The following is a 23,442-nucleotide window of genomic DNA, read 5'->3' as shown; positions in this document are numbered from 1 at the left end:
CATGATAGAACTTTTTAACTAGATGGAGAATGAAGTAATTGATGCGGAGACTAGGGTCCTGGAGTACAATGTTAGCAAGTGTGAGGTTATCCACTTTGACAAAAATAATAGTAGGAGGGATTACTATTTAAAAGGCGAAAAGCTGCAGCATGCTACGGTGCAGAGGGACCTGGGGGTCCTTGTGCATGAGTCGCAAAAACCCAGCCTGCAGGTGCAGCAGGTGATCAAGAAGGCGAATGGGATGTTGGCCTTTATAGCGAGGGGGATAGAATATAAAAACAGGGAGGTCTTGCTGCAACTGTACAGGGTACTGGTGAGGCCGCAGCTGGAGTACTGTGTGCAGTTTTGGTCGCCGCACTTGCACAAGGATATTTTGGCCTTGGAGGGAGTGCAGAGGAGGTTCACTAGGCTGATACCGGAGACGAGGGGCTTGGACTATGAAGAGAGACTAAATAGACTGGGTCTGTACTCGTTGGAGTTTAGAAGGATGAGGAGGGATCTTATTGAGACGTATAAGATAATGAAAGGGATGGATAGGGTGGAGGTGGAGAGACTCTTCCCGCTCAGAAAGGACAGTAGGACTAGAGGGCACAGCCTCAAGATAAAGTGTGGGGGGGGGGGGGTGCAGTTTAGATCAGAGTTGAGGAGGAACTTCTTCACTCAAAGGGTGGTGAATATCTGGAATTCTCTGCCCGTTGAAGTGGTGGAGGCTACCTCGCTAAATATATTTAAGACACAGGTAGATAGGTTTTTGGTAGGCAAGGGAATTAAGGGTTATGGGGTGAAGGCGGGAAAGTGGAACTGATCCACTTCAGATCAGCCATGATCTTATTGAATGGCGGGGCAGGCTTGAAGGGCTAGATGGCCTACTCCTGCTCCTATTTCTTATGTTCTAATGTTATGTTCTTATTATGTTCTAAAACTTAATGAAGAAGACCTTGAAGATATGAAGCGTGAGTTAGCCTTGATAGATTGGGGAGAATTACTTAAAGGGATGGCAGTGGATAGGCAATGGCAAACATTCAGGGAACACATGGGGGAACTACAGCAACTGTTTATTCCTGTCTGGCACAAAAGCAAAATATGTAAGCGGGCCAATCCATGGCTTACAAGGAAATTAGAGACAGTAATTGATCTAAGAAGCACACAAATTGGCCCAGAAAAATAATATGTTTGAGGATTTGAAGCAGTTTAGAATTCAGCAAAGACCAAGGAATTGATTAAGAAGGGAAAAATATGGTACGAATGTCAGTTTGCAGGGAATGTAAAGACTGGCACTAAGAGTTTCTATAAGTACATGAAGAGAAAGAGGTTGAAGAAGACATTCCCCTGTACAGACAGAAACAGGGGAATAATAGAGGACAAAAATGAATATACTTCGGTTCTGTCTTCACAAAACAGGACACAGATCAGACACCAGAAATGTTGGAGAATGCAAGATTTAGTGAGAGGGAAGAACTGAGGGAGATCAATATTAGCAGAGAAATGGCGCTGGGAAAATTGATGAGATTGAAGGCAGATAAATGCCCAGGGCCTGATAAAGCGTAAAACCAGAAGTAGGCCCCAGTGAGATCTGGGAATGTTTTTTTCCGGAAACCGGAGACTCTATTCTTCTAGAGTCTCCCACCCTCCCCCCTCGTCTAACCTGAAAAAAAGAGGCTTGGAGGGAGAGCAGGTAAGCTTTATTCCTTTTTCTTTTTTTTGCTTATTCCTGCATGCAGAAACGGAACGGCGATAATTATGGGGGATGTCAATCTGCATATTGATTGGATGGCCCATGTCAGACGCGGCGGACTTGAGGAAGAGTTCTTGGAATGCTGTCAGGATAGTTTCCTTGAACAGTGTGTGACGGAAACAACGAGGGGGCGAGCTATCTTAGATCTGGTGTTATGTGACGATGCAGGTAGAATTAGGGATCTTCTTGTGAGGGATCCTCTTGGGACGAGCGATCATCGGACGTTTGAGTTTTTGACGCAGATGGAGGATGACAAAGTGGGATCCCGAACTTATGTTCTCTGTTTGAACAGAGGGAAGTACGATAGGATGAGAGGGGAATGGGCAAATGTAGACTGGGGGTGCAGATTGGTTGGTAGGACTGCTGAGGAACAGTGGAGGATCTTTAAGGAGATCTTTTTTGGTGCTCAGCAGAAGTATATTCCGATGGTAAAGAAGGAATGTAGGAGAAGGGATAATCAGCCGTGGTTATCGAAGGAAGTAAAGGAGAGTATTAAATTAAAAGCTGATGCCTTTAGAGTGGCTAAAAGTAGTGGGCGATTAGAAGATTGGGAGAGGTTTAAAAATCAACAAAGATTGACTAAGAAGTTGATAAAGAAAGGAAGGTTAGACTATGAAGCTGAACTAGCACTAAATATAAAAAAGGGCAGTAAGTGTTTTTACAAATATATAAAGAGGAGGCTGGCTAGAGTGAATGTTGGACCCTTGGAGGATGAGAGGGGGGATTTAGTGGTGGGAGATGAGGAAATGGCCGAGGCCTTAAGTAAGTTTTTTGCCTCGGTCTTCACGGAGGAGGACATGAATAGTTTGCAGGATATTAAAGATAGAAGGATGGTACGAGTTGAGGGTCTGAATGCGATTACTGTCACTAGAGAGGTAGTGCTTGATAGACTAACGGGACTGATGGTGGACAAGTCCCCAGGACCAGATGGAATGCATCCCAGGGTTCTGAAGGAAATGGCAGAGGTGATAGTAGACGCCTTAGTGATTATTTACCAAACTTTGCTGGATTCCGGGGAAGTGCCAGAAGATTGGAAAACGGCTAATGTTACGCCGCTGTTTAAAAAAGGTAGCAGGCAAAAGGCAGGGAATTATAGGCCAGTTAGTTTAACGTCTGTTGTTGGAAAAATGCTTGAATCCATCAAAGAAGAAATAGCGAGGCACCTAGAGAAGAATTGTTTGATAGAGCAGACGCAGCACGGATTCGTTAAGAAGTCGTATTTGACAAATTTATTGGAATTCTATGAGGATGTGACTAGTGTGGTAGACAGAGGGGAGCCGGTGGATCTGGTGTTTCTCGATTTTCAAAAGGCATTTTGCCGCACAAAAGGTTGCTTCAGAAGGTTAGGGGGCATGGAGTTGGGGGTAAGGTATTGGCGTGGATAGAGGATTGGTTGTCTAATAGGAGGCAGAGAGTTAGTATCAATGGGTGCTATTCTGATTGGCAGTTGGTAACTAGTGGAGTGCCGCAGGGATTGGTGCTGGGGCTTCAGCTATTTACCATTTATATAGATGATCTGGAGGAGGGGGCTGAGTGTAGGGTGTTGAAATTTGCTGATGACACGAAGATGAGTGGAAAAGCAAATTGTGCGGAGGGTGTGGAAAGTCTGCAGAGGATCTAGATAGGCTGAGCGAGTGGGCGAGGACCTGGCAGATGGAGTACAATGTTAGCAAGTGAGAGGTTATCCACTTTGGCAGGAATAATAGTAGGAGGGATTACTATTTAAAAGGCGAAAAGCTGCAGCATGCTACGGTGCAGAGGGACCTGGAGGTCCTTGTGCATGAGTCGCAAAAACCCAGCCTGCAGGTGCAGCAGGTGATCAAGAAGGCGAATGGGATGCTGGCCTTTATAGTGAGGGGGATAGAATATAAAAGCAGGGAGGTCTTGCTGCAACTGTACAGGGCACTGGTGAGGCCGCAGCTGGACTACTGTGTGCAGTTTTGGTTACCACACTTGCGCAAGGATATTTTGGCCTTGGAGGAAGTGCAGAAGAGGCTCACCAGGCTGATACCGGAGTTGAGGGGGTTGGACTATGAAGAGAGACTAAATAGACTGAGTCTGTACTCGTTGGAGTTTAGAAGGATGAGGGAGGATCTTATAGAGACGTATAAGATAATGAAGGGGATGGATTGGGTAGAGGTAGAGAGATTCTTCCCGCTCAGAAAGGACAACAGGACTAGAGGGCACAGCCTCAAGATAAGGGGGGGGGCAATTTAGAACGGAGTTGAAGAGGAAATTCTTCACTCAAAGGGTGAATCTCTGGAATTCTCTGCCCGTTGATGTGGTGGAGGCTACCTCGCTAAATATATTTAAGACGCGGGTAGATAGGTTTTTGGCAGGCAAGGGAATTAAGGGTTATGGGGAGAAAGCGGGAAAGTGGAACTGAGCCACTTCAGATCAGCCATGATCTTATTGAATGGCAGGGCAGGCTCGAAGGGCTAGATGGCCGACTCCTGCTCCTATTTCTTATGTTCTTATGTTCCTCTAACCTAAGGAGTGGGGGGAGAGGCGGGGGGAATAACAGGCAAGATCTTTCTCTCTTTTTACGTAGAGGGAATGGCAGGAAGGGCAGTGCAATGCTCCCCCTGCAGAATGTTTGAGGTGAGGGATGCCATGAGTGTCCCTGCTGATTTCACTTGTGGGAAGTTCATCTGTCTCCAGCTCCTCAAAAACCGCATTAGGGAACTGGAGCAGGATGAACTTCAGATCATTTGGGAGACAGAGGTGATCATAGATAAAAGTTTCCGGAATTTTGATACTTCAAAAAATGAAAATAGATGGGTGACGGTGAGGGGAGCTGGGAGGAAGCAACCGGTGCAGGGATCCCCTGTGATCCTTCCCCACAGCAACAAGTAACCACGTTGGATACTGTTGAGGGGGACGACCTACCAGTGGTAAACCAGAGTGACCGAACATCCAGCACTGAGTCCATTCCTGTGCCTCAGAGGGGAAGGGAGGAGAGCAGGAGAGCAATAGTAATTGCGGACGCAATGGTTAGAGGGACAGACAGGAGGTTCTGCGGTAGCAAAGGAGACTCAGGGATGGTACGTTGCCTCTTGGGTGCAAGAGTCCATGATGTCTCAGACCATGTTTTCAGGATCCTTAAGGGGGAGGGGGATCAGTCGCAGGTCGTGGTGCACATCGGTACCAACAACATAGATAGGAGAAGGGATGGGGATTTAAAACAGGAATTTAGGGAGCTAGGTTGGAAGCTGAGAGCCAGGACAAAGCATCTGTCATCTCTGATTTGTTGCTGGTGCCACGTGCTAGTGAGTTGAGGAACAGCGAGAGAGTGCAGATTAACATGTGGCTGCAGGAATAGTGTAGGAAAGAGGGTTTGATTTACTCGGATAATTGGTACACATTCTGGGGAAGGTGGGACCTGTACAAACAGGATGGTTTGCACCTGAACCAGAAAGGCACTAATATCCTGGGAGCAAAATTTGCTTCGACTTGGGAAAATGAGATGTAGTCCAAAAGCCAGTGTTGAGGGTTGTGAGGTACTGAGGAAGGTATCAAGGTCGCAGGAGCGTACAGGCAGACAGGATGATGAGTTGAGGTGTATATACTTCAATGTAAGGAGCATCAGGAATAAGATAGGTGAACTTGGAGCATGGATTGGTACTTGGGATTATGATGTTGTGGCCATTACGGAGACATGGTTAGAACAGGGACAAGAATGGTTGTTGGCAGTTCCGGGGTATAGATGTTTCAGTAAGAATAGGAAAGGTGGTAACATAGGTGGGGAGTAGCATTGTTAATCAAGGATAGTTTAACAGCTGCTGAAAGGCAGTTTGAGGGCGATCTGCCTACTGAGGTAATATAGACTGAAATTAGAAATAGGAAAGGATCGGTCATGTTGTGGAGTTTTCTATAGGACCCCAAATAATAATAGAGATGTGGAGGAGGAAATGGCAAAGCAGATTATGGATAGGTGTGGAGGTCACAGGGTAGTTATCATGGGCGGCTTTAACTTTCCAAATATTGATTGGAACCTTTATAGGTCGAATAGTTTGATGGGACATTTTTTGTACAGTGTGTGCAGGAGAGTTTCCTGACACAATATGTGGATAAGCCGACAAGAGATGGGACCACATTGGATCTGGTACTGGGTAATGAACCGGGCCAAGTGTTAGATTTGTTTGTGGGAGAGCACTTTGGAGATAGTGACCACAATTTAGTGTCCTTCATTATTGCAATGTAGAGGGATAGGGTCACACGGCAGGTCAAGGTTTATAATTGGGGCAGGGATAATTATGATGCGATTAGGCAAGAATTAGGGAGCATAAGATGGAACAGAAACTGTCAGGTACGGGCACAAACGAAAAGTGGAGCTTTCTCAAGGAACAAATACTGCGTGTCCTTAATAGGTATGTCCCTGGCAGTCAGGGAGGAAATGGCTGAGTGAGGGAACCATGGTTCACAAAGGAGGTTGAATGTCTTGTCAAGAGGAAAAAGGAAGTGCATGTAAGGATGAGAAAACAAGGTTTAGTTGGGTCGTTTGAGGGTTACAACATAGCTGGGAATGAGTTAAAGAAAGGGCTTCGGAGAACTAGGAGGGAGCATGAGAAGTCCTTGACGGGTGGGATAAAGGAAAACTCTGAGGCTTTTTACTCTTATGTGAGAAATAAAAGAATGACCAGGGTGAGGTCAGGGTCAGTCAATGATAGTAGTGGGAACTTGTGCATGGAGTCAGAAGAGATAAGAACATAAGAACATAAGAAATAGGAGCAGGAGTAGGCCATCTGGCCCTTCGAGCCTGCCCCGCCATTCAATAAGATCATGGCTGATCTGTCGTGGCTCAGTTCCACTTTCCCGCCCTCTCCCCATAACCCTTAATCCCCTCTCTTATCAAAAACCCATCAACCCGCTTCTTAAAAATATTTAGCGAGGCAGCCTCCACCACTTCAACGGGCAGAGAATTCCAGAGATTCACCACCCTTTGAGTGAAGAAGTTCCTCCTCAACTCCGTTCTGAACCGCCCCCCCTTTATCTTGAGGCTGTGCCCCCTAGTCCTACTGTCTTTTTTGAGCAGGAAGAGTCTTTCCACCTCTATCCTATCCATCCCATTCATCATCTTATATGTCTCAATGAGATCTCCCCTCATTCTTCTAAACTCTAACGAGTACAAGCCTAGTTTATTCAGCCTCTCCTCATAGCTCAACCCCCTCAACTCCGGTATCAGCCTAGTAAACCTCCTCTGCACTCCCTCCAAGGCCAAAATATCCTTGCGCAGGTGCGGCGCCCAAAACTGCACACAGTACTCCAGCTGCGGCCTCACCAGTGCCCTATACAGCTGCAGCAAGACCTCCCTACTTTTATATTCAATCCCCCTCGCTATGAAGGCCAGCATCCCATTCGCCTTCCTGACCACCTGCTGCACCTGCAGGCTGGGTTTTTGCGACTCATGCACAAGGACCCCGAGGTCCCTCTGCACCGTCGCCTGCTGCAGTTTTTCGCCACGTAAGTAATAGTCCTTCCTACCATTCTTCCTACCAAAGTGGACCACCTCACACTTGCCAACATTAAATTCCATTTGCCATTTCCTGGCCCATTCGCCCAGCCTATCTAGATCCTTCTGCAGACTCTCCACACCCTCCGCACAATTTGCCTTTCCCCCAATCTTGGTGTCATCAGCAAATTTCGACACCCTACACTCGGTTCCCTCCTCCAGATCATCTATATAAATGGTAAATAGCTGAGGCCCCAGCACCGACCCCTGGGGCACCCCACTAGTCACCAACCGCCAATCTGAATAGCACCCATTGACCCCCACTCTCTGCCTCCTATTTGACAACCAATCCTCTATCCACGCTAACACCCTACCCCCAACTCCATGTCCTCTGACCTTCTGCAGTAACCTCTTGTGAGGTACCTTATCAAACGCCTTCTGAAAATCCAGAAAGACCACATCCACCGGCTCTCCTCTATCCACCGCCCTAGACACATCCTCATAGAACTCCAGTAAATTTGTCAGACACGACTTCCCTTTAATGAAACCGTGTTGCATCTGCCCTATCAAGCAATTCCCTTCAAGATGCCTCGCAATTTCCTCCTTAATGACGGATTCTAACATTTTACCTACCACAGACGTTAAACTAACCGGCCTGTAATTCCCCGCCTTTTGCCTGGCACCCTTCTTAAACAACGGCGTAACATTAGCCGTTTTCCAATCCTCCGGCACTTCCCCGGAATCCAGCGACGTCTGGAAAATAACCACCAAGGCATCCACTATCACCTCCGCCATTTCTTTCAGAACCCTCGGATGCATTCCATCCGGTCCTGGGGACTTGTCCACAATCAGCCCCTCCAGTCTGTTGCGCACCACCTCTCTAGTAACAGTAATGTCATTAAGACCCTCCAGTCCTACCACCTTTCCATCGCTAACACCCGGCAAATTATTCACGTCCTCCTCCGTGAAGACAGAAACAAAAAAGTTATTCAAGACCTTAGCCATATCCCCATCCCCTACCACTAGGTCCCCTTTCTCATCCTCTAAGGGACCAACGTTCACCCTAGCCAGCCTCTTCCTTTTTATATATTTATAAAAACTCTTGCTATCCTTTTTTATATTAAGCGCTAGCCCAGCTTCATAGCTTCTTCTACCCTCCTTTATCAACTTTTTTGTCAATCTTTGTTGACATTTAAACCTCTCCCAATCCTCTTCTCGCCCACTGCTCTTAGCTACTCTAAATTCCTCCGCTTTTAATTTAACACTTTCCTTCACCTCCTTCGTTATCCACGGCTTATTACCTCTCTTCCTACTGTCCTTTTTAACCATCGGAATAAATTTCTGCTGAGCACCAAGAAAGATCTCCTTAAAGATCCTCCACTGCTCCTCAGCAGACCTACCTTCCAACGCGCTCCCCCAGTCCACATTCGCCAATTCTTCTCTCATCCTACCATACTCCCCTCTATTCAAACAAAGGACACGTGTCCGGGAACCCACTTTCTCCTCCTCCATCTGCAACAGAAACTCCACCATACAATGATCACTCTCTCCAAGAGGATCCTTCACCTCAAGGTCCCTAATTCTACCCGCCTCATTACATAGCACCAGATCCAAGATAGCTCGCTCCCTCGTCGGCTCCAACACACACTGTTCCAGGAAACTATCCCGGCAGCATTCCAAGAACTCCTCCTCGAGCCCACCTCGTCCAACATGGGTCGACCAATCAATATGCAGATTGAAATCCCCCATAACTACTGCCGTCCCATTCCTGCACGCCGCACTTATTTGCGCGTTAACAGCCCGCCCCACCTCCAGATCATTATTCGGGGGCCTATAGACGACACCCACCAGCGTCTTCCTCCCTTTGCTGTTCCTAATCTCCACCCACAACGATTCCACTTTCTGCTCTTTGGCTCCGATATCATCCCTTGCTACCACCTTGATGCTGTCCTTAATCAGCAGAGCTACGCCACCCCCTCTTTCCTCCTGCCTATCCTTCCTAAACACTTGATAGCCCTGTACATTCATCTCCCAGTCCCTGTCACCTTGCAGCCACGTCTCTGTAATGGCCACCAGATCGTATCCATTTGTGTCGATCTGCGCCACCAGCTCATCCACTTTATTCCGAATGCTTCGTGCATTCAGATAAAGCGCTTTCATCCCAGCCTTCTTCTGGACCCTATTTGCCGTAACGCCACCACTTGGGACATCCTCAGCCTCTTCCCTTACCTGTACCCTATCCTTAACTGTAGACCTCCTAACATCACCTACCCTCGCACCCTCCCCCCCCCTAATTAGTTTAAAGCCCTGTCTACAGTCCTCTTTACTCGATTCGCCAGCACTCTGGTCCCAGCACGATTCAGACCAACCCCATCCCGCCCGAACAAGTCCCACCTACCCCAATACTGGTGCCAATGCCCCATAAATTCGAACCCATTCCTCCCACACCAATCCCTGAGCCACCCATTCACTTCCTTTATCCTGTCAACCCTACGCCCGTCTGCACTCGGTTCAGGCAGTAGCCCAGAGAAGACCACCTTGTCGGTTCTACTTTTTAATTCCATTCCCAGCTTCTCATACTCCCTCCCCAGATCCTCAGTCCGCACTTTGCCTACGTCGCTGGCACCCACATGTACCACCACAACTGGGTTCTCACCCTCCCACTCCAGATTCCTCTGCAGCCCAGCTGCGACATCCTGTACCCGAGCACCAGGCAGACAACACACCCTTCTGTGCACTTTGTCATTGTGACAAAGGACAGTGTCAATACCCTTCACCCCACTATCCCCAATCACTACTACGTTCCTTTTCTCCTTCTCTTTGCCTATGTCCTGCTGCATCACTGTACCGTGTGCAGTTTGCTCACCAACCTCACCTGCCTCGTCCTCTTCCAGAGTGGAAGCAAGAACCTCAAACCTGTTATGCAGATTAAGAGGCTGAGGCCTCCGCTCCTCACCCCCCTTCCTCCTCCCAGCAGCCCCCTTTTGTTCCTGACCCTTAGATTTAGACAGTCTAGAGGGGGTGGATGTCACTTGCACCCCATTGACAATGACACCCTCTCTCCCCCTGATGAGCCTCAGTGTCTGTAGCTCAGAGGCCAGCTCATCCACCTTGAGCTGGAGCTCCTCCAGCAACCTGCACTTACTGCAGACATGGTCTCTGGGAAGGACCCTGGGGTCCACCAGTTCCCACATCATACAGGAACCGCACATCACATGTCCCTCCATTAGGCAAGCATTGAATGAATACCTTTTCTTCAGTGTTCTCTAAGGAGAGAGGTCATGTTTTTGAGGATGAGTGCCTGATGCAGGCTGATAGGATGGAGGAGGTAGATGTTCTGAGGGAAGGTGTATTAGCAATTTTGAAAAACCTGAGGGTCGATAAGTCCTCTGGGCCAGGTGGGATACATCCTCCAGTACTTTGGGAGGCAAGGGATGAGATTGCGGAGCATTTAGCTTTGATCTTTGAGTGCTCAATGTCCATGGGGATTGTGCCAGAGGACTGGAGAGTGGCGAATGTAGTTCCTCTCTTCAAGAAAGGAAATAGGAATGACACTGGTAATTATAGGCTGGTTAGTCTCACTTCGGTGGTAAGTTAATGGAAAGGGTTCTGAGAGATAGGATTTATGACCATTTGGAAAGATGCAGTTTAATCGGCGATAGTCAGCACAGTTTCATGAGGGGTAATTCCTGCCTCACAAATTTGATTGAATTCTTTGAGGAGGTAACTAAGCATGTAGACAAAGGTGGAGCAGTTGATGTCGTATATATGGATTTTAGTAAGGCGTTTGATAAGGTTTCCCACGGTAGCCTCATGAAGAAAGTAAGGAGGTGTGGGATAGAAGGAAATTTGGTTGACTGGATAAGTAACTGGCTGTCTCACAGAAGACAGAGTGGTGGTGAAAGGAAAATTTTCAGGCTGGAGACCAGTTACCAGCAGTGTACCACAGGGATCAGTGCTGGGTCCTCTGCTATTTGTGATTTTTATCAATGACTTGGAAGAGGGGGCTGAAGGGTGGTTAGTAAATTTGCTGATGACACCAAGATTGGTGGAGTAGCGGATGAGGTGGAGGGCTGCAAAGAAACTTTGATAGGATGCAGAGCTGGGCCAAAAAGTGGCAAATGGAGTTTAACCCTGATAAGTGCGAGGTGATTCATTTTGGTAGGACAAACTTGAATGCGGATTACAAGGTCAACGGCAGAGTTCTGAGGAGTGTGGAGGAACAGAGAGATCTTGGGGTTTACAGGTTGCCACTCAAGTGGATAGAGCCGTGAAGAAGGCTTATAGTGTGTTAGCATTTATTAACAGAGGGTTTGAGTTTAAGAGCCATGGGGTTATGCTGCAACTGTATCGAACGTTGGTGAGACCACATTTGGAATATTGTGTTCAGTTCTGGTCACCTCACTAATAAGTATGTGGAAGCATAGAAGAGAATGCAGAGGAGATTTACCAGGGTGCTGCCTGGTTTGGAGGGTGGGGCTTATGAGGAAAGGTTGAGAGAGCTGGGGTTTTTCTCTTTAGAGTGAAGGAGGATGAGAGGCAACTTAATAAAGGTTTATAAGACGATGAGGGGGATAGAGTGGACGTGCAGAGACTATTTCCTCAGGTGGATGTAGCTGTTACTAAGGGGCATAACTATAAGGTTCATAGTGGGAGATATAGGAGGGATGTCCAAGGTAGATTCTTCACTGTGGTTGGGGTGTGGTATACACTGCCTGCTGTGATAGTGGAGTCGGACACTTTAGGAACTTTCAAGCGGTTATTGGATTGGCGCATGGAGCACTCCAGAATGATAGGGAATGGGATAGCTTGATCTTGGGTTTGGGCATAGCTCGGCACAACACTGAGGGCCTGTACTGTTCTATGTTTATATGTTCCTAATCTATATCTGTAAATAGTGAATCCACTGGTGATCATCTTCCAGGTTTTTATATACTCTGGAACAGTCCCTGAAGATTAGAGAGTAGCTAATGTCACTCCAATGTTCAAAAAGGGAGGTAGAAAGAAAACTAGGAATTAAAGACCAGTAAACCTAACATCGGAGTGCAGAAAATTCTCCAATCCATTATCAAAGCTTCGTTGTGGAGCATTCAGAAAGCAGTGGCAGGATCAGACAGCGTCAGCACGGATTTATGAAGAGGAAATCATGCTTGACGAATCTGTTGGAATTCTTTGAAGACTTAACTAGTAGAGTTGACAAGAGGAAAACCAGTCGATGTGGTACGTTTGGACTTTCAGAAAGCTGAAGATAAAGTCCCACACAAGAGATTAAAGCGCATGGAATTGGGGGAAGTGTATTGAGATGGATAGAAAACTGGTTGGCAGGGAGGAAACAAAGAGTAGGAATTAATGGGTCCTTTTCAAATTGGCAGGCAGTAACTAGTGGGGGTGCCACAGGGATCGGTGCTGGGATCCCAGCTATTCACAACCTACATTAATGATTTGGATGAGGGAACCAAGTGTAACATCTCAAAGTTTGCAGAAGATATGGAGTTGGGTGGGAGGGTGAATTTGACAAGGACGCAGAGATCCTTCAGCATGAACTGGACAGATCAATGCTGTATAATTTAGATAAATGTGAGGTTATTCACTTGGGAAACAAAACAAGGTGGCAGATTACTACCTGAATGGCTGTAAATTGGGACAGGTAAGCGTGCAGCGGGACCTGGGTGCCCCTGTGCATGTGCAGGTGAGCATGTAGGTGCAGTAGGCAGTAAAGAAGGCAAATGGTATGTGAGAGATTCTGAGTACAGGAATAGAGATGTGTTGTTGCAATTATACAGGGCCTTGGTGAGGCCACACCAAGAATATTGTGCACAGTTTTGGTCTCCTTTTCTGAGGAAGGATGTTCTTGCTCTTGAGAGAGTGCAGCAAAGATTTACTTGGCTGATTCTGGGGATGGCAGGACTGATGCACAAGGAGAGATTGATTCTGTCAGCATTGTTTTCACTGGAGTTCAGACAAATGAGAGGAGGATCTCATAGAAACTTATAAAATTCTAACAAGAGTAGATGGTGGGGGAGTCCAGAACCAGGGGTCACAGTCTGAGGATACAGGGTAGACCATTTAGGATGGAGATGAGGAGAATTTCTTTACCCAAAGAGTAGTAAGCCTGTGGAATTCATTACCACAGGAAGTAGTTGATGCCAAAACATTGAATATATTCTAGAGGCAGCTACGTTTAAAACTTGGGGCGAATAGGGTCAAAGGTTATGGGGAGAAAGCAGGATTAGGCTACTGAGTCAGCTATGATAATGATAAATGGCAGAGCAGGCTCAAAGGGCCATATGGCCTTCTCCTGTTCCTATCTTCTATGATTCTAAGGCTAAAAGCTTCAACAAAATCTCTTTTCTCAGCAATACTGAGATTCTGTACTACCAAACAACTATTTTTCTTAATTTGTTCATGGGACGTGGACATTGATGACTCAGCCAGCATTTACTGTCCACCCTTAATTGTCTTTAAGGAGGTTGTGGTGAGCTGCCGTCTTGAAATGCTGCAGTCCATGTGGCATGGGTATACTCACATTGCTGTTACAGGGTTTTGACCCAGCGACAGTTAAGGAACTGCAAATTATTTCCAAGTCAGTGTGCTGTGTAGCTTGGAAGGGAACTTACAATGTTGCCCTTGCCCTTCTAAATCATAGTGGTCAATGTTTCGAAAATGGTACCAAAGGAATCTTGTGAGAGAATTCCACCACACTTGTAAATGGTGAAATGGCTTTTGGGAGTCAGAGGGGAGTTCCTTCCCACAGAATTTCCAGTCTCTGACCTGCTCTTGCAGTCACACGATTTCTTTGACTGGTCCAGTTCAGCTTCTGGTCAATGGCAACCCTCAGGATGTTGATATTGTCCAGAACTTGCGGCACATTGACATAGACTCCTTCCGGTCGCAAATGATGCTGAGCATTTGCAATCTTCAGTTAACAACTCATCTATGGATCTTACATGATGGAGGGAAGGTATTTTGGCATGGTTTGATGGGAAACAATGATAATTTTGGAAACTAAACATGAAGAATGAGCTGGGAGACTGAGAACAGTTTGAATGGAGGGAGAGTCAGGAAGCAATGGCATAAACCAACTATGGAGAGGCAGCGACGTAGTGTTATTGTCACTGGAACAGTAACCCACAAACCCAGAGTAATGTTCTGGGGTGTCCCATCATCATATTTGAATTCAATAAAAATCTGGAATTAAAAAGTCTAAACCATTGCGATGCAGTGGCACAATGGTTAGCACTGCTGCCTCAGCGCCAGGATTCAATTCTGGTCTTGGGAAACTGTATGAAGTTTGCACATTCTCCCCGTGTCTGCATGGGTTTCCTCTGGGTACTCCTGTTTCCTCCCACACTCCAAAGATTAGAGGTTGATTGGCCATGCTAAATTGCCCCTCAGTGTCAGAGTATATAGATGAAGTTATGGAACAGGGCCCAGGTGGGACTGTAGTTGGTGCAGACTCAATGGGCCAAATGGTCTCTTTCTGCACTATAGGGATTCAATGATTGTCAATTATTGTAAAATCCCATCTGGTTCTTTAGTGTCCTTTACGAAATCTATTATTCTATCTACTCTGACGTATATGTGACTCCAGATCCACAGCGATGTGGTTGACTCTTAAATATCCTCAGGAATGGACAATGAATGCTAGCCCAGCCACTGACATTCACATCACATTAACAAATAAAAAAAGACTCCAGGGTGGTATGTTGTCTTGCTGGTGCGAGGGTCAGGGGTGCTCAGAGCAGCTGCACGACATTCTGGAGGCGAGTCAACAGCCTATGGCTGTGGTGCACGACGATACAAATTAAATAGACAAAAAAAGGGACAAGGTCCTAAAATCATAATTTATGGAGTTGAAAAGTAGGGCCTCAAAGGAGTGATCTCAGGATGACTCCCAGTGCCACGTGGTAATCAGTGTAGAAATAGCAGGATATGTAAGATGAATACGTAGCTGAAAAGATGGTGTGAGGGGGAGGGTTTCAGATTCCTGGGGCATTAGGACTGGTTCTGGGGGAGGTAGGACCTGTACAAACTGGATGTGTTACACCTGGTCAAGACTGGGACTGATGTGTTGGGGGAGTATTTGCTAGAATGTTTGGCTGAGTTTAAACTAAAATGTCAGGTGGGTGGAACCTATGCAAGGAGTCAGAAAAGTGGAAATCAAAGATAAGAACAAAACACAGAAAGTGGAATAAGAAAAGTGATAGGCAGAGAAACCAAGGACGGAATCAAATGGGCCACAACGAAAAACAACGGGAATGGGATAAGGAATTAAAAAGACAAACCTTAAAGTTTTATGCCTTAATGCACAGGGGATTTGCAATAAAGTGGATGAAATAATCATGCAGAATAGAGATGTAAATGGGTATAACATAGTTAGGATTAGAGAGACATGGCTGCAGCGTGACCAGGGAGAGGAACTGAGCATCCTATCAATATATATTCAGTATTTAAGAAGGACAGACAGGAAGGTAAAGATGATGGGGTTACATCTCTGGTTAAAGAGGAAATTAACACCATACTGAGAAAGGATATTAGCTCTGACAATGTGAAATCTGTATGAATAGAGCTAAGAAACACCAAGGGACAAAAACATTAGTGGGGGATGCGTATCGAACTCCAAAACTGTACTGGTGATGTTGGCAATGTCATTAAACAGAAAATTAGAGATGCATGCGATAAAAGAACATCTGTAATTATGGGTGACTTTAATTTACTTATAGATTGGGCAAATCAAATTAGTCACAACGTCATACAGGATGTATTTCCAGAGTGTAAAAGGGATGGTTTTCTGGATCAATACATTGAGGAATCAAGCAGAAAGCAAACATCCTATTCTGGATATTGTGTAATGAAAAAGGAATAATGGGCAATTTAGTTGCGCCAGACCTCTTGGGGTGAGTGACCATAACATGATAGAATTCTTGATCAGTACGGAAAATGAGGTAGCTAATTCTGAGACTTGGGTTCTGAATCTTAATAAAGGAAACTACGATGGTTTGAGGCACAAGTTAGCAATGATGGATTGGGAAACACTACTTAAAAGGGATGATGGTGGATAGACAATGCGAACACTCAAGGGTGGATGAATGACCTGCAACAATTGTTCATTCTTGTCTGGCACAAAAGTAAAACTGGAAAGGTGGCCAAACCATGGCTTACAAGGGAAATTAGAGATTGTATTAGATTCAAGGGAGAGGCATTGGCCAGAAAAAATAGCAGGCCTTAGGACTGGGAGCAGTTTAGAATTCAACAAAGGAGGAACAAGGGACTGACTAACAAGAGGAAAATATAGAATCTGAGAGTAAGCTTGTGGAGCACATCAAAGCTGACCGTAAATATTTCTATAGGAATGTGGGGAAAGATGGTGAAGACAAATGTTCTGACTTCTTATAGTCAGAAGCAGCAGAACTAATGATGGGGAACAAAGAAATAGCTGACCAACCGAATACGTACTTTGGTGCTGTCTTCACAAAGGAGAACACAAATAATGTGTCAGAAATGTTGGGAACACAAGATTTAGTGAGAGGAACTGAAGGAAATCAGTATTGGTAGAGAAATGGACCTGGGGAAATACACTGCAGATTTAAGGAAGTGGCCTGAGTAATAGTGGATGTAGTAGTGGTTATCTTTTAAGATTCTGTAGACTCTGGAATAGTTCTTACAGATTGCAGGGTAGTTAATGTAACCCCACCATTTAAAAAGGGAGATAGAGAGAAAACAAGGAATTACAGACCAGTCAATCTTTTGTCAGTAGTGAAGTCCATTAAGAGATTTTATAGCAGAGTGCTTGGGAAACTGTCAGGATCAGAGTCAGCATGGATTTACGAATAGAAAATCCTGCTTGCAAATCTACTGGAAATCTTCGAAGATGTAACTCGTAGAGTTGATTTGGTGGGAGTGTCCTGTGGGTGTGGTGCGTTTTGGATTTTCAGAGGCTTTCAACAAAGTCCCGCACAAGAGATTAGAATGTAAAATTAAAGCATGTGGGATTGGGATAACGTATTGAGATGAATAACAAACTGGTGGCAAGACAGGAAACAAGGAGTAGGAATAAATGGGCACTTCTCCAAGTGGCGGACAGTGGCTAGTGGGGAACCATAGGGATCAGTGCTGAAACCCAACTGTGTCTATTAACGATATAAAGGTATAAAGTACCGCATGGTAGGTTGTTGCATAAGGTTAAATCTTATGGGATCCAGCGGAAGGTAGCTAAATGAATACAAAATTAGCTTGATGACAGAAGACAGACAGTGGCTGCAGAGGGATGTTTTTCAAACTGGAGGCCTGTGACCAGCAGTGTGACTCTGGAATTGGTGCTGGGTCCACTGTTATTTAGTCATTTCTAGTAATGATTTGGATGAGAACATAGCAGGCATGGTTAGTAAGTTTGCAGATAACTCCAAGATTGGACAATGAAGGAAGTTATCTTGGATTGCAACAGATATTGATCAATTGGGCCAGTGAATTGACGAATGGCACATGGAATTTAATTTAAGTAAATGTGAGGTGATGTATTTTGGAAGATTGAACCAGGGCAAGTCTTACTCAGTTAATGGTAGGGCTCTGGGGAGAGTTACAGAACAAAGATATCTAGGGGTACATGCTCATAGCTCCTTGAAAATGGAGTCACAGGTGGACAGAGTGGTGAAGAAGGCATTCAGGATGCTTGGTTTCACTGGTCAGAAAACTGAATACAGGGCGTCTTGTTGAAGTTGTACAAGATATTGGTAAGGCCACACTTGGAATACTGTGTACTGTTCCGGTCACCCTATTATAGAAAGGATATTAAACTAGAAAGAGCGCAGAAAAGATTTTACTAGGATGCTACTGGGACTTGATTGATTAAGTTATAAGGAGATGCTGAATAGATTGGTACTTTTTTTGTCTGGAGCGTGATCTGAGGGGTGATCTTATAGAGGTCTATAGGATAATGATGGGCATAGACAAAGTAGATAGTCAAAATCTTTTCTGAAAGGTAGGGGAGTCTAAAACTAGAGGGCATAGATTAAGGTGACAAGGGAGAGACACAAAAGTGTCCAGAGAGGCAATTTTTTCATACAGAGGGTGGTGAGTGTCTGGAACAAGCTGCCAGAGACAGTAGTAGATGGGTACAATTTTATTTTTAAAAAGCTTTTAGATAGTTACATGAGTACGATAGGTATAGAGGGATATGGGCCAAATGCAGACAATTGGGATTAGTTTAGGGTTTTTCAAAAAAAAAGGGCGGCATGGACAATTTGGGCTGAAGGGCTGTAAACCTCTATGACTCTTATGTTAAGCAACACTTTACCAGTTTTCTGTCCTTACTGCTACTATGATCAGCTTCCCAAATTAATACACATTTAGCCAATTCAAACCCCACTGAATCCCTCAATTCAAATACTGAAAATAAATAAAACAAAATACTGCAGATGCTGGAAGTTTGATACAAAAACAGCAGGTCTGGCACATCTGTGGAGCAAGAAACAAGAGTTTCAAGTCCATGCGACTCTGAAGAAAACTTGAACACTTTTGAATTTTTCTAGCATTTTCTGTTTTTATACTAAACTCAAATCTTTGCCCAACTCTAGCTCTGGCCTTCTGTGCAGCCCTCAATGTCTATGCTATGTTTCAGTTCATTAGAGGCAGGTGTTGGCAGTCAGGATTCAGGAGTCTACAGATATTAATCTGAAATCACACATTACCGGATGGCGTCCTTGAAGGAAGCTTCAACGATGTCAGTGGCCGTTGGAACTCCAACACGTTTGAACGTCAAACCCTTTAAAGACCAAGCACAATATGGAATTTTGTATAAAAACAAGCCACAAATCTTAAATGCTAAATTCCCCTTCTGAACGAATTAAGTTATTGCAAGTTACTTAATGCAGAAAAGAGAAATGAAGTCAACCTCGTTTGCTATGAATACTGAAAAATTTTACAACAAAAATCGGATGCTAGTAAAGGGGAGGAGCAATGGGTTAGACACTTGTCTCTCAGCTCTGACATCCAGGCTCAGCTAGCGGACAGCTCCACTAGGGAAGAATTCAATTTTCTGCCCTGAACAAGTGGCTCATTTCAATCCAGCTTTTTTGGTTGCTTGTAGGGCACAACTGGTTTGATTCCCAAACCAAAGCTGCAAACAGAATGGCTGGGGCTGGAAAGCAAGAGCAGTACAGGAAGATACTCTGCATCCAGGTTCTACTGCATCTGACCCCACAATACAATGTCAATCTGTAGCTTGACAATCAGTCACTAAGACTGATAGACATACATAGAATTAGAGGGGCCAATGTTGTGGGGGAAACATCATACATCAGGTAACAAACACAACAGCTAACTAAAACATCATACCGATGTATTTCTTCACTGCAGCAAAAAGATCTCTAGCAAATTCAGTGTGCGAACCAGTCAGTAGCTGAAGTGTTGTGTCTCAGGCTCAGTCTGTGCAGATCAACTGGTCACACTCAGTGCAGGGGTCTCACATGGAGCCAATGCCCTGGGTTAGAGGGACCAAATCATGCATGCAGAATTACCACTCACTCTTTCTGTAAAGTGAAACCTGGGCATTAGACGAGAATGCAGGTGGATACGTAGGTATTGGCTCTTTGCAGTTCAATAGGTTGTGAATGAATAATGCGCATTTGGTTGAAGTAATGAAGGCATAATAACACATAAGGCACTGACGCTTGGTGAATGCCAGAGAAGAGGGAGCTCTGTTCAGTTGTCAAACTTGAGCAGGGGAGCATTCAACCAGCACCTAGCTTTAATTAAGAACAAAAAAAACATAGAATCCCTCGAGTGCAGAAAGCCACTTGGTCCACTGAATGTGCACCAACCTTATGAAACAGCATCTTACCCCAGCCCTACCCTCCAGCTTATCCTCATAATCCTTTTAAGATGGCTAATTTAAGATGGCTAATCCACCTAACCTGCACATCTTTGGAGTGAGGGAGGAAACAGAGGCACCCAGAGGAAATCCACGCAGGAGAACATGCGAACTCCAGAGTCACCCAAGACTGGAATTGAAGTTGGGTCCCTGGTGCTATGAAACAGCAGTGCTAACCACTGAGTAATCCTAAAGGGCTGGATATCATAAGTTTGAATTGAGCTGCTGATTGTTGACATCAATATCATTACTTCTGTTTGCTGCTGGCTGAGGACAGATTTACAAATATCACCACTTTTCTGAAGCAATCTGTACAAAGCCACAAGTCTTGAATGCTACAATTCCCCTTCTGAATGAACTAGTTTTTGCAGAAAAGGGAAATGAAGTCAATCAACATGAATTAAATCAACATGTACTTACGGCTTTCTGTTCCACATATCTCAGTTGGTCCGCCTCCTTACGCTGATAAAAACAAATGCAGACCCCGGTACGCCCAGCTCTACCTGTACGGCCAGAACGATGAATATAGGAATCCACATCCTTAATCAGATAGGATCAAATTAGAACAAAAGAAAACGTCTTCCAAGAATTTCATTTTAAAGAACAGCAAGTCACCTCAAACCCCAAGTTGCAAAACACATGAACTAACAAAACATTTAATGTTGCAGGTGGGGAAATATAGAACAGCTAAAATGCCCGAGTCACCTTTCACTATTCAACTCACTACAGCATTGAAACTTATCATAAAATATCTCAACTATTACACTCCAGGTTTACAGCACGTATACTTGAGTAATGGCCTATCTTGTGTAAAAGTCCAGCCCCAATCATTGGCCATTAAATTCAAACTCTTCCTAATCATCATCTACATACTGTTGAAGTCAAACTCACTTGGTGTAAGTCTATTCATTGATAGACTCCAAGAAGAAATAATAGTCGGAGGGATTATTATTTAAAAGGCGGAAAGCTGCAGCATGCTACAGCGCAGAGTTGATGTGGGGGTCCTTGTGCATGAGTCACAAAAACCCAGTTTGCAGGTGATCAAAAAGGCAAATGGAATGTTGACCTTTATAGCGAGGGGGATTGAATATAAAAGTAGGAAGGTCTTGCTGCAACTGTACAGGGTACTGGTGAGGCCGCAGCTGGAGCACTGTGTGCAGTTTTGGTCGCTGCACTTGTGCAAGGATATTTTGGCCTTGGAGGGAGTGCAGAGGAGGTTCACTAGGCTGATACCGGAGATGAGGGGGTTGGACAATGAAGAGAGACTAAATAGACTAGGTCTGTACTCGTTGGAGTTTAGAAGGATGAGGGGGGATCTTATAGGGACGTATAAGATAATGAAAGGGATGGATAGGGTAGAGGTAGAGAGATTCTTCCCGCTTAGAAAGGACAACAGGACTAGAGGGCACAGCCTCAAGATAAGGTGGGGGGGGGGAGGAGCAGTTTAGAACGGAGTTGAGGGGGAACTTCACTCAAAGGGTGGTGAATCTCTGGAATTCTCTGCCCGTTGAAGTGGTGGAGGCTACCTCACTAAATATATTTAAGTCACGGTAGATAGGTTTTTGACAGACAAGGGAATTAAGGGTTATGGGGAGAAAGCGGGAAAGTGGAACTGATCCACTTCAGATCAGCCATGATCTTATTGAATGGTGGGGCAGGCTCGAAGGGCTAGATGGCCTACTCCTGCTCCTGTTTCTTATGTAAGAGCACAAAGGCAGCTGCTCAGTTCCTCCTGTCCACACAGACATCAAGGCTACCGTAACACCTCTTTTGTCTTCAGCCAACACTATAGTTGACAGAACCTTTACCATGCCCACATTTCCCACCCTTCTGCTCTCAACCCCGACCTCTTGCTTCCTGAATAACAGTCCTCAATTTCCACCCACCAGCTTCCACATTCAAAGCTTAATTTTCTGTCATTTCTGCCAACTCCAACATGATGTACCAACAATCACATATTCAACTCACCTCCCCTCCCTAGCACCCTGGGGTCACTCCTCCATCACCCACAACACCTCATCCCTCCACATGCAATTGGGGAAAGTCTAACATCGTTTACCTCCTCCCCCTTCACTCCAGGAACCAAACAATCCTTCCAGATAAAGCAGAATTTACTTTCAATTTAGTCTGGGAAGACCAAATGTAGAGTGGATGACCACTTTGTGAAGCACCTTCGCTCAGTCCATAAGCATGACCCCAACCTTCCTGTTACTTGCATTTCAATTGTCACTGAATGCAAACATGCAGGTACAGCAAGCAGTAGGAAGGCAAATGGTACATTGGCCTTCATTGCAAACGGACTGGAGTGCTGCATCAGGATAGGCCTTGGTGAGGCCAGATCTGGAGTAATGTGTGCGGTTTTGGCCTCCTTATCAAAGAAAGAAAACACTTACTATAGAGGGAGTGCAACTAAGGTTCACTGGATTGATTTCAGGGATGGCAGGATTGTCGTGCAAGGAAAGATCGGATTAACTGAGTCTTAGAGGTTTACAACATGGAAACAGGCCCTTTGGCCCAATTTGTCCATGCTGCCCTTTTTCTCTGTACCCACTGAGCTAGTCCTCATTGCCCGTGTTTGGCCCATATCTCTATACCCATCTTATCCATGTAACTGTCTAAATGCTTTTTAAAAGACAAAATTGTACCCGCCTCTACTACTACCACTGGCAGCTTCTCCCAGACACTCATTGTCCCCTGTATGAAAAAATTGCCTCCTGGACCCTTTTGTACCTCTTTCCTCTAGCCTTAAATCTATGCCCTCTAGTTTTAGACTCCACTGCCTTAGGGAAAAGATGTTGATTATCTCACTGATCTATGCCCTCATTATTTTATAGATCTCTAAGATCATCCCTATGTCTCCTATGTTCCAGAGAAAAAAGTCCCAGTCTATCCAGCCTCTTATTACTCAACCATCAAATCCCAGTAGCATCCTAGTAAATCTCTTCTGAACTCTTTCTAGGGCCTCTATTCATTCGAATTTAGAAGAATGAGAAGGAATCTCACTGAGGTATATAAATTTCTGAAAGGGCTGGACAAACTGGATGCAAGGATGTTGTTTCCTGGCTTGTGTGTGCATTTAGACAGTTACATGGGTAAGATGTGTATAGAGAGATACGGGCCAAACGTGGGCAATTAGGGCTAGCTTAGTGGGGGGCGGATTTCAGAACAATGGGATCATATTCTCAGGATACTGGGGGGAGCATTTAGGACTGAGATGAGGAAAAATATCTTCACTGGGAAGGTGGTGAACCTGTGAAATTCTTGACCACAGAAGGCAGTGAAGACTAAGTTACTGAAAATATTTATGAAAGAAATAGACTTCTAGACTCTGGTGCTGTGAGGCAGCAGCACTAACCCGTGTATACAAATTAACATCTGTCTCCATGG

The 23,442-nt window shown here is 45.1% G+C and overlaps 1 protein-coding gene across 1 annotated transcript in view; it reads right to left on the bottom strand.

The window, feature by feature from the left end:
* ddx21 (DEAD (Asp-Glu-Ala-Asp) box helicase 21) overlaps positions 1–23,442 on the bottom strand; it is a 52,885-nt gene that overhangs the window by 5,532 nt on the left and 23,911 nt on the right. The window contains exons 10-11 of the mRNA XM_080205370.1: positions 20,476–20,595; positions 18,875–18,948 (exon numbers count right to left, since the gene is read on the bottom strand). Of these exons, the coding sequence (XP_080061496.1) occupies positions 18,875–18,948; positions 20,476–20,595 (194 nt within the window). The remainder of the gene's footprint in view (positions 1–18,874; positions 18,949–20,475; positions 20,596–23,442) is intronic.

The sequence above is a fragment of the Carcharhinus amblyrhynchos genome, chromosome 17 (genome assembly GCF_965287045.1).
Source record: "Carcharhinus amblyrhynchos chromosome 17, sCarAmb.v2.hapA, whole genome shotgun sequence".
In the NCBI taxonomy this organism is placed as follows: Eukaryota; Metazoa; Chordata; class Chondrichthyes; order Carcharhiniformes; family Carcharhinidae; genus Carcharhinus; species Carcharhinus amblyrhynchos.
The sequence above is the reverse complement of the archived record's forward strand: the minus strand, read 5'-3'. Positions and strand labels throughout refer to the sequence as shown.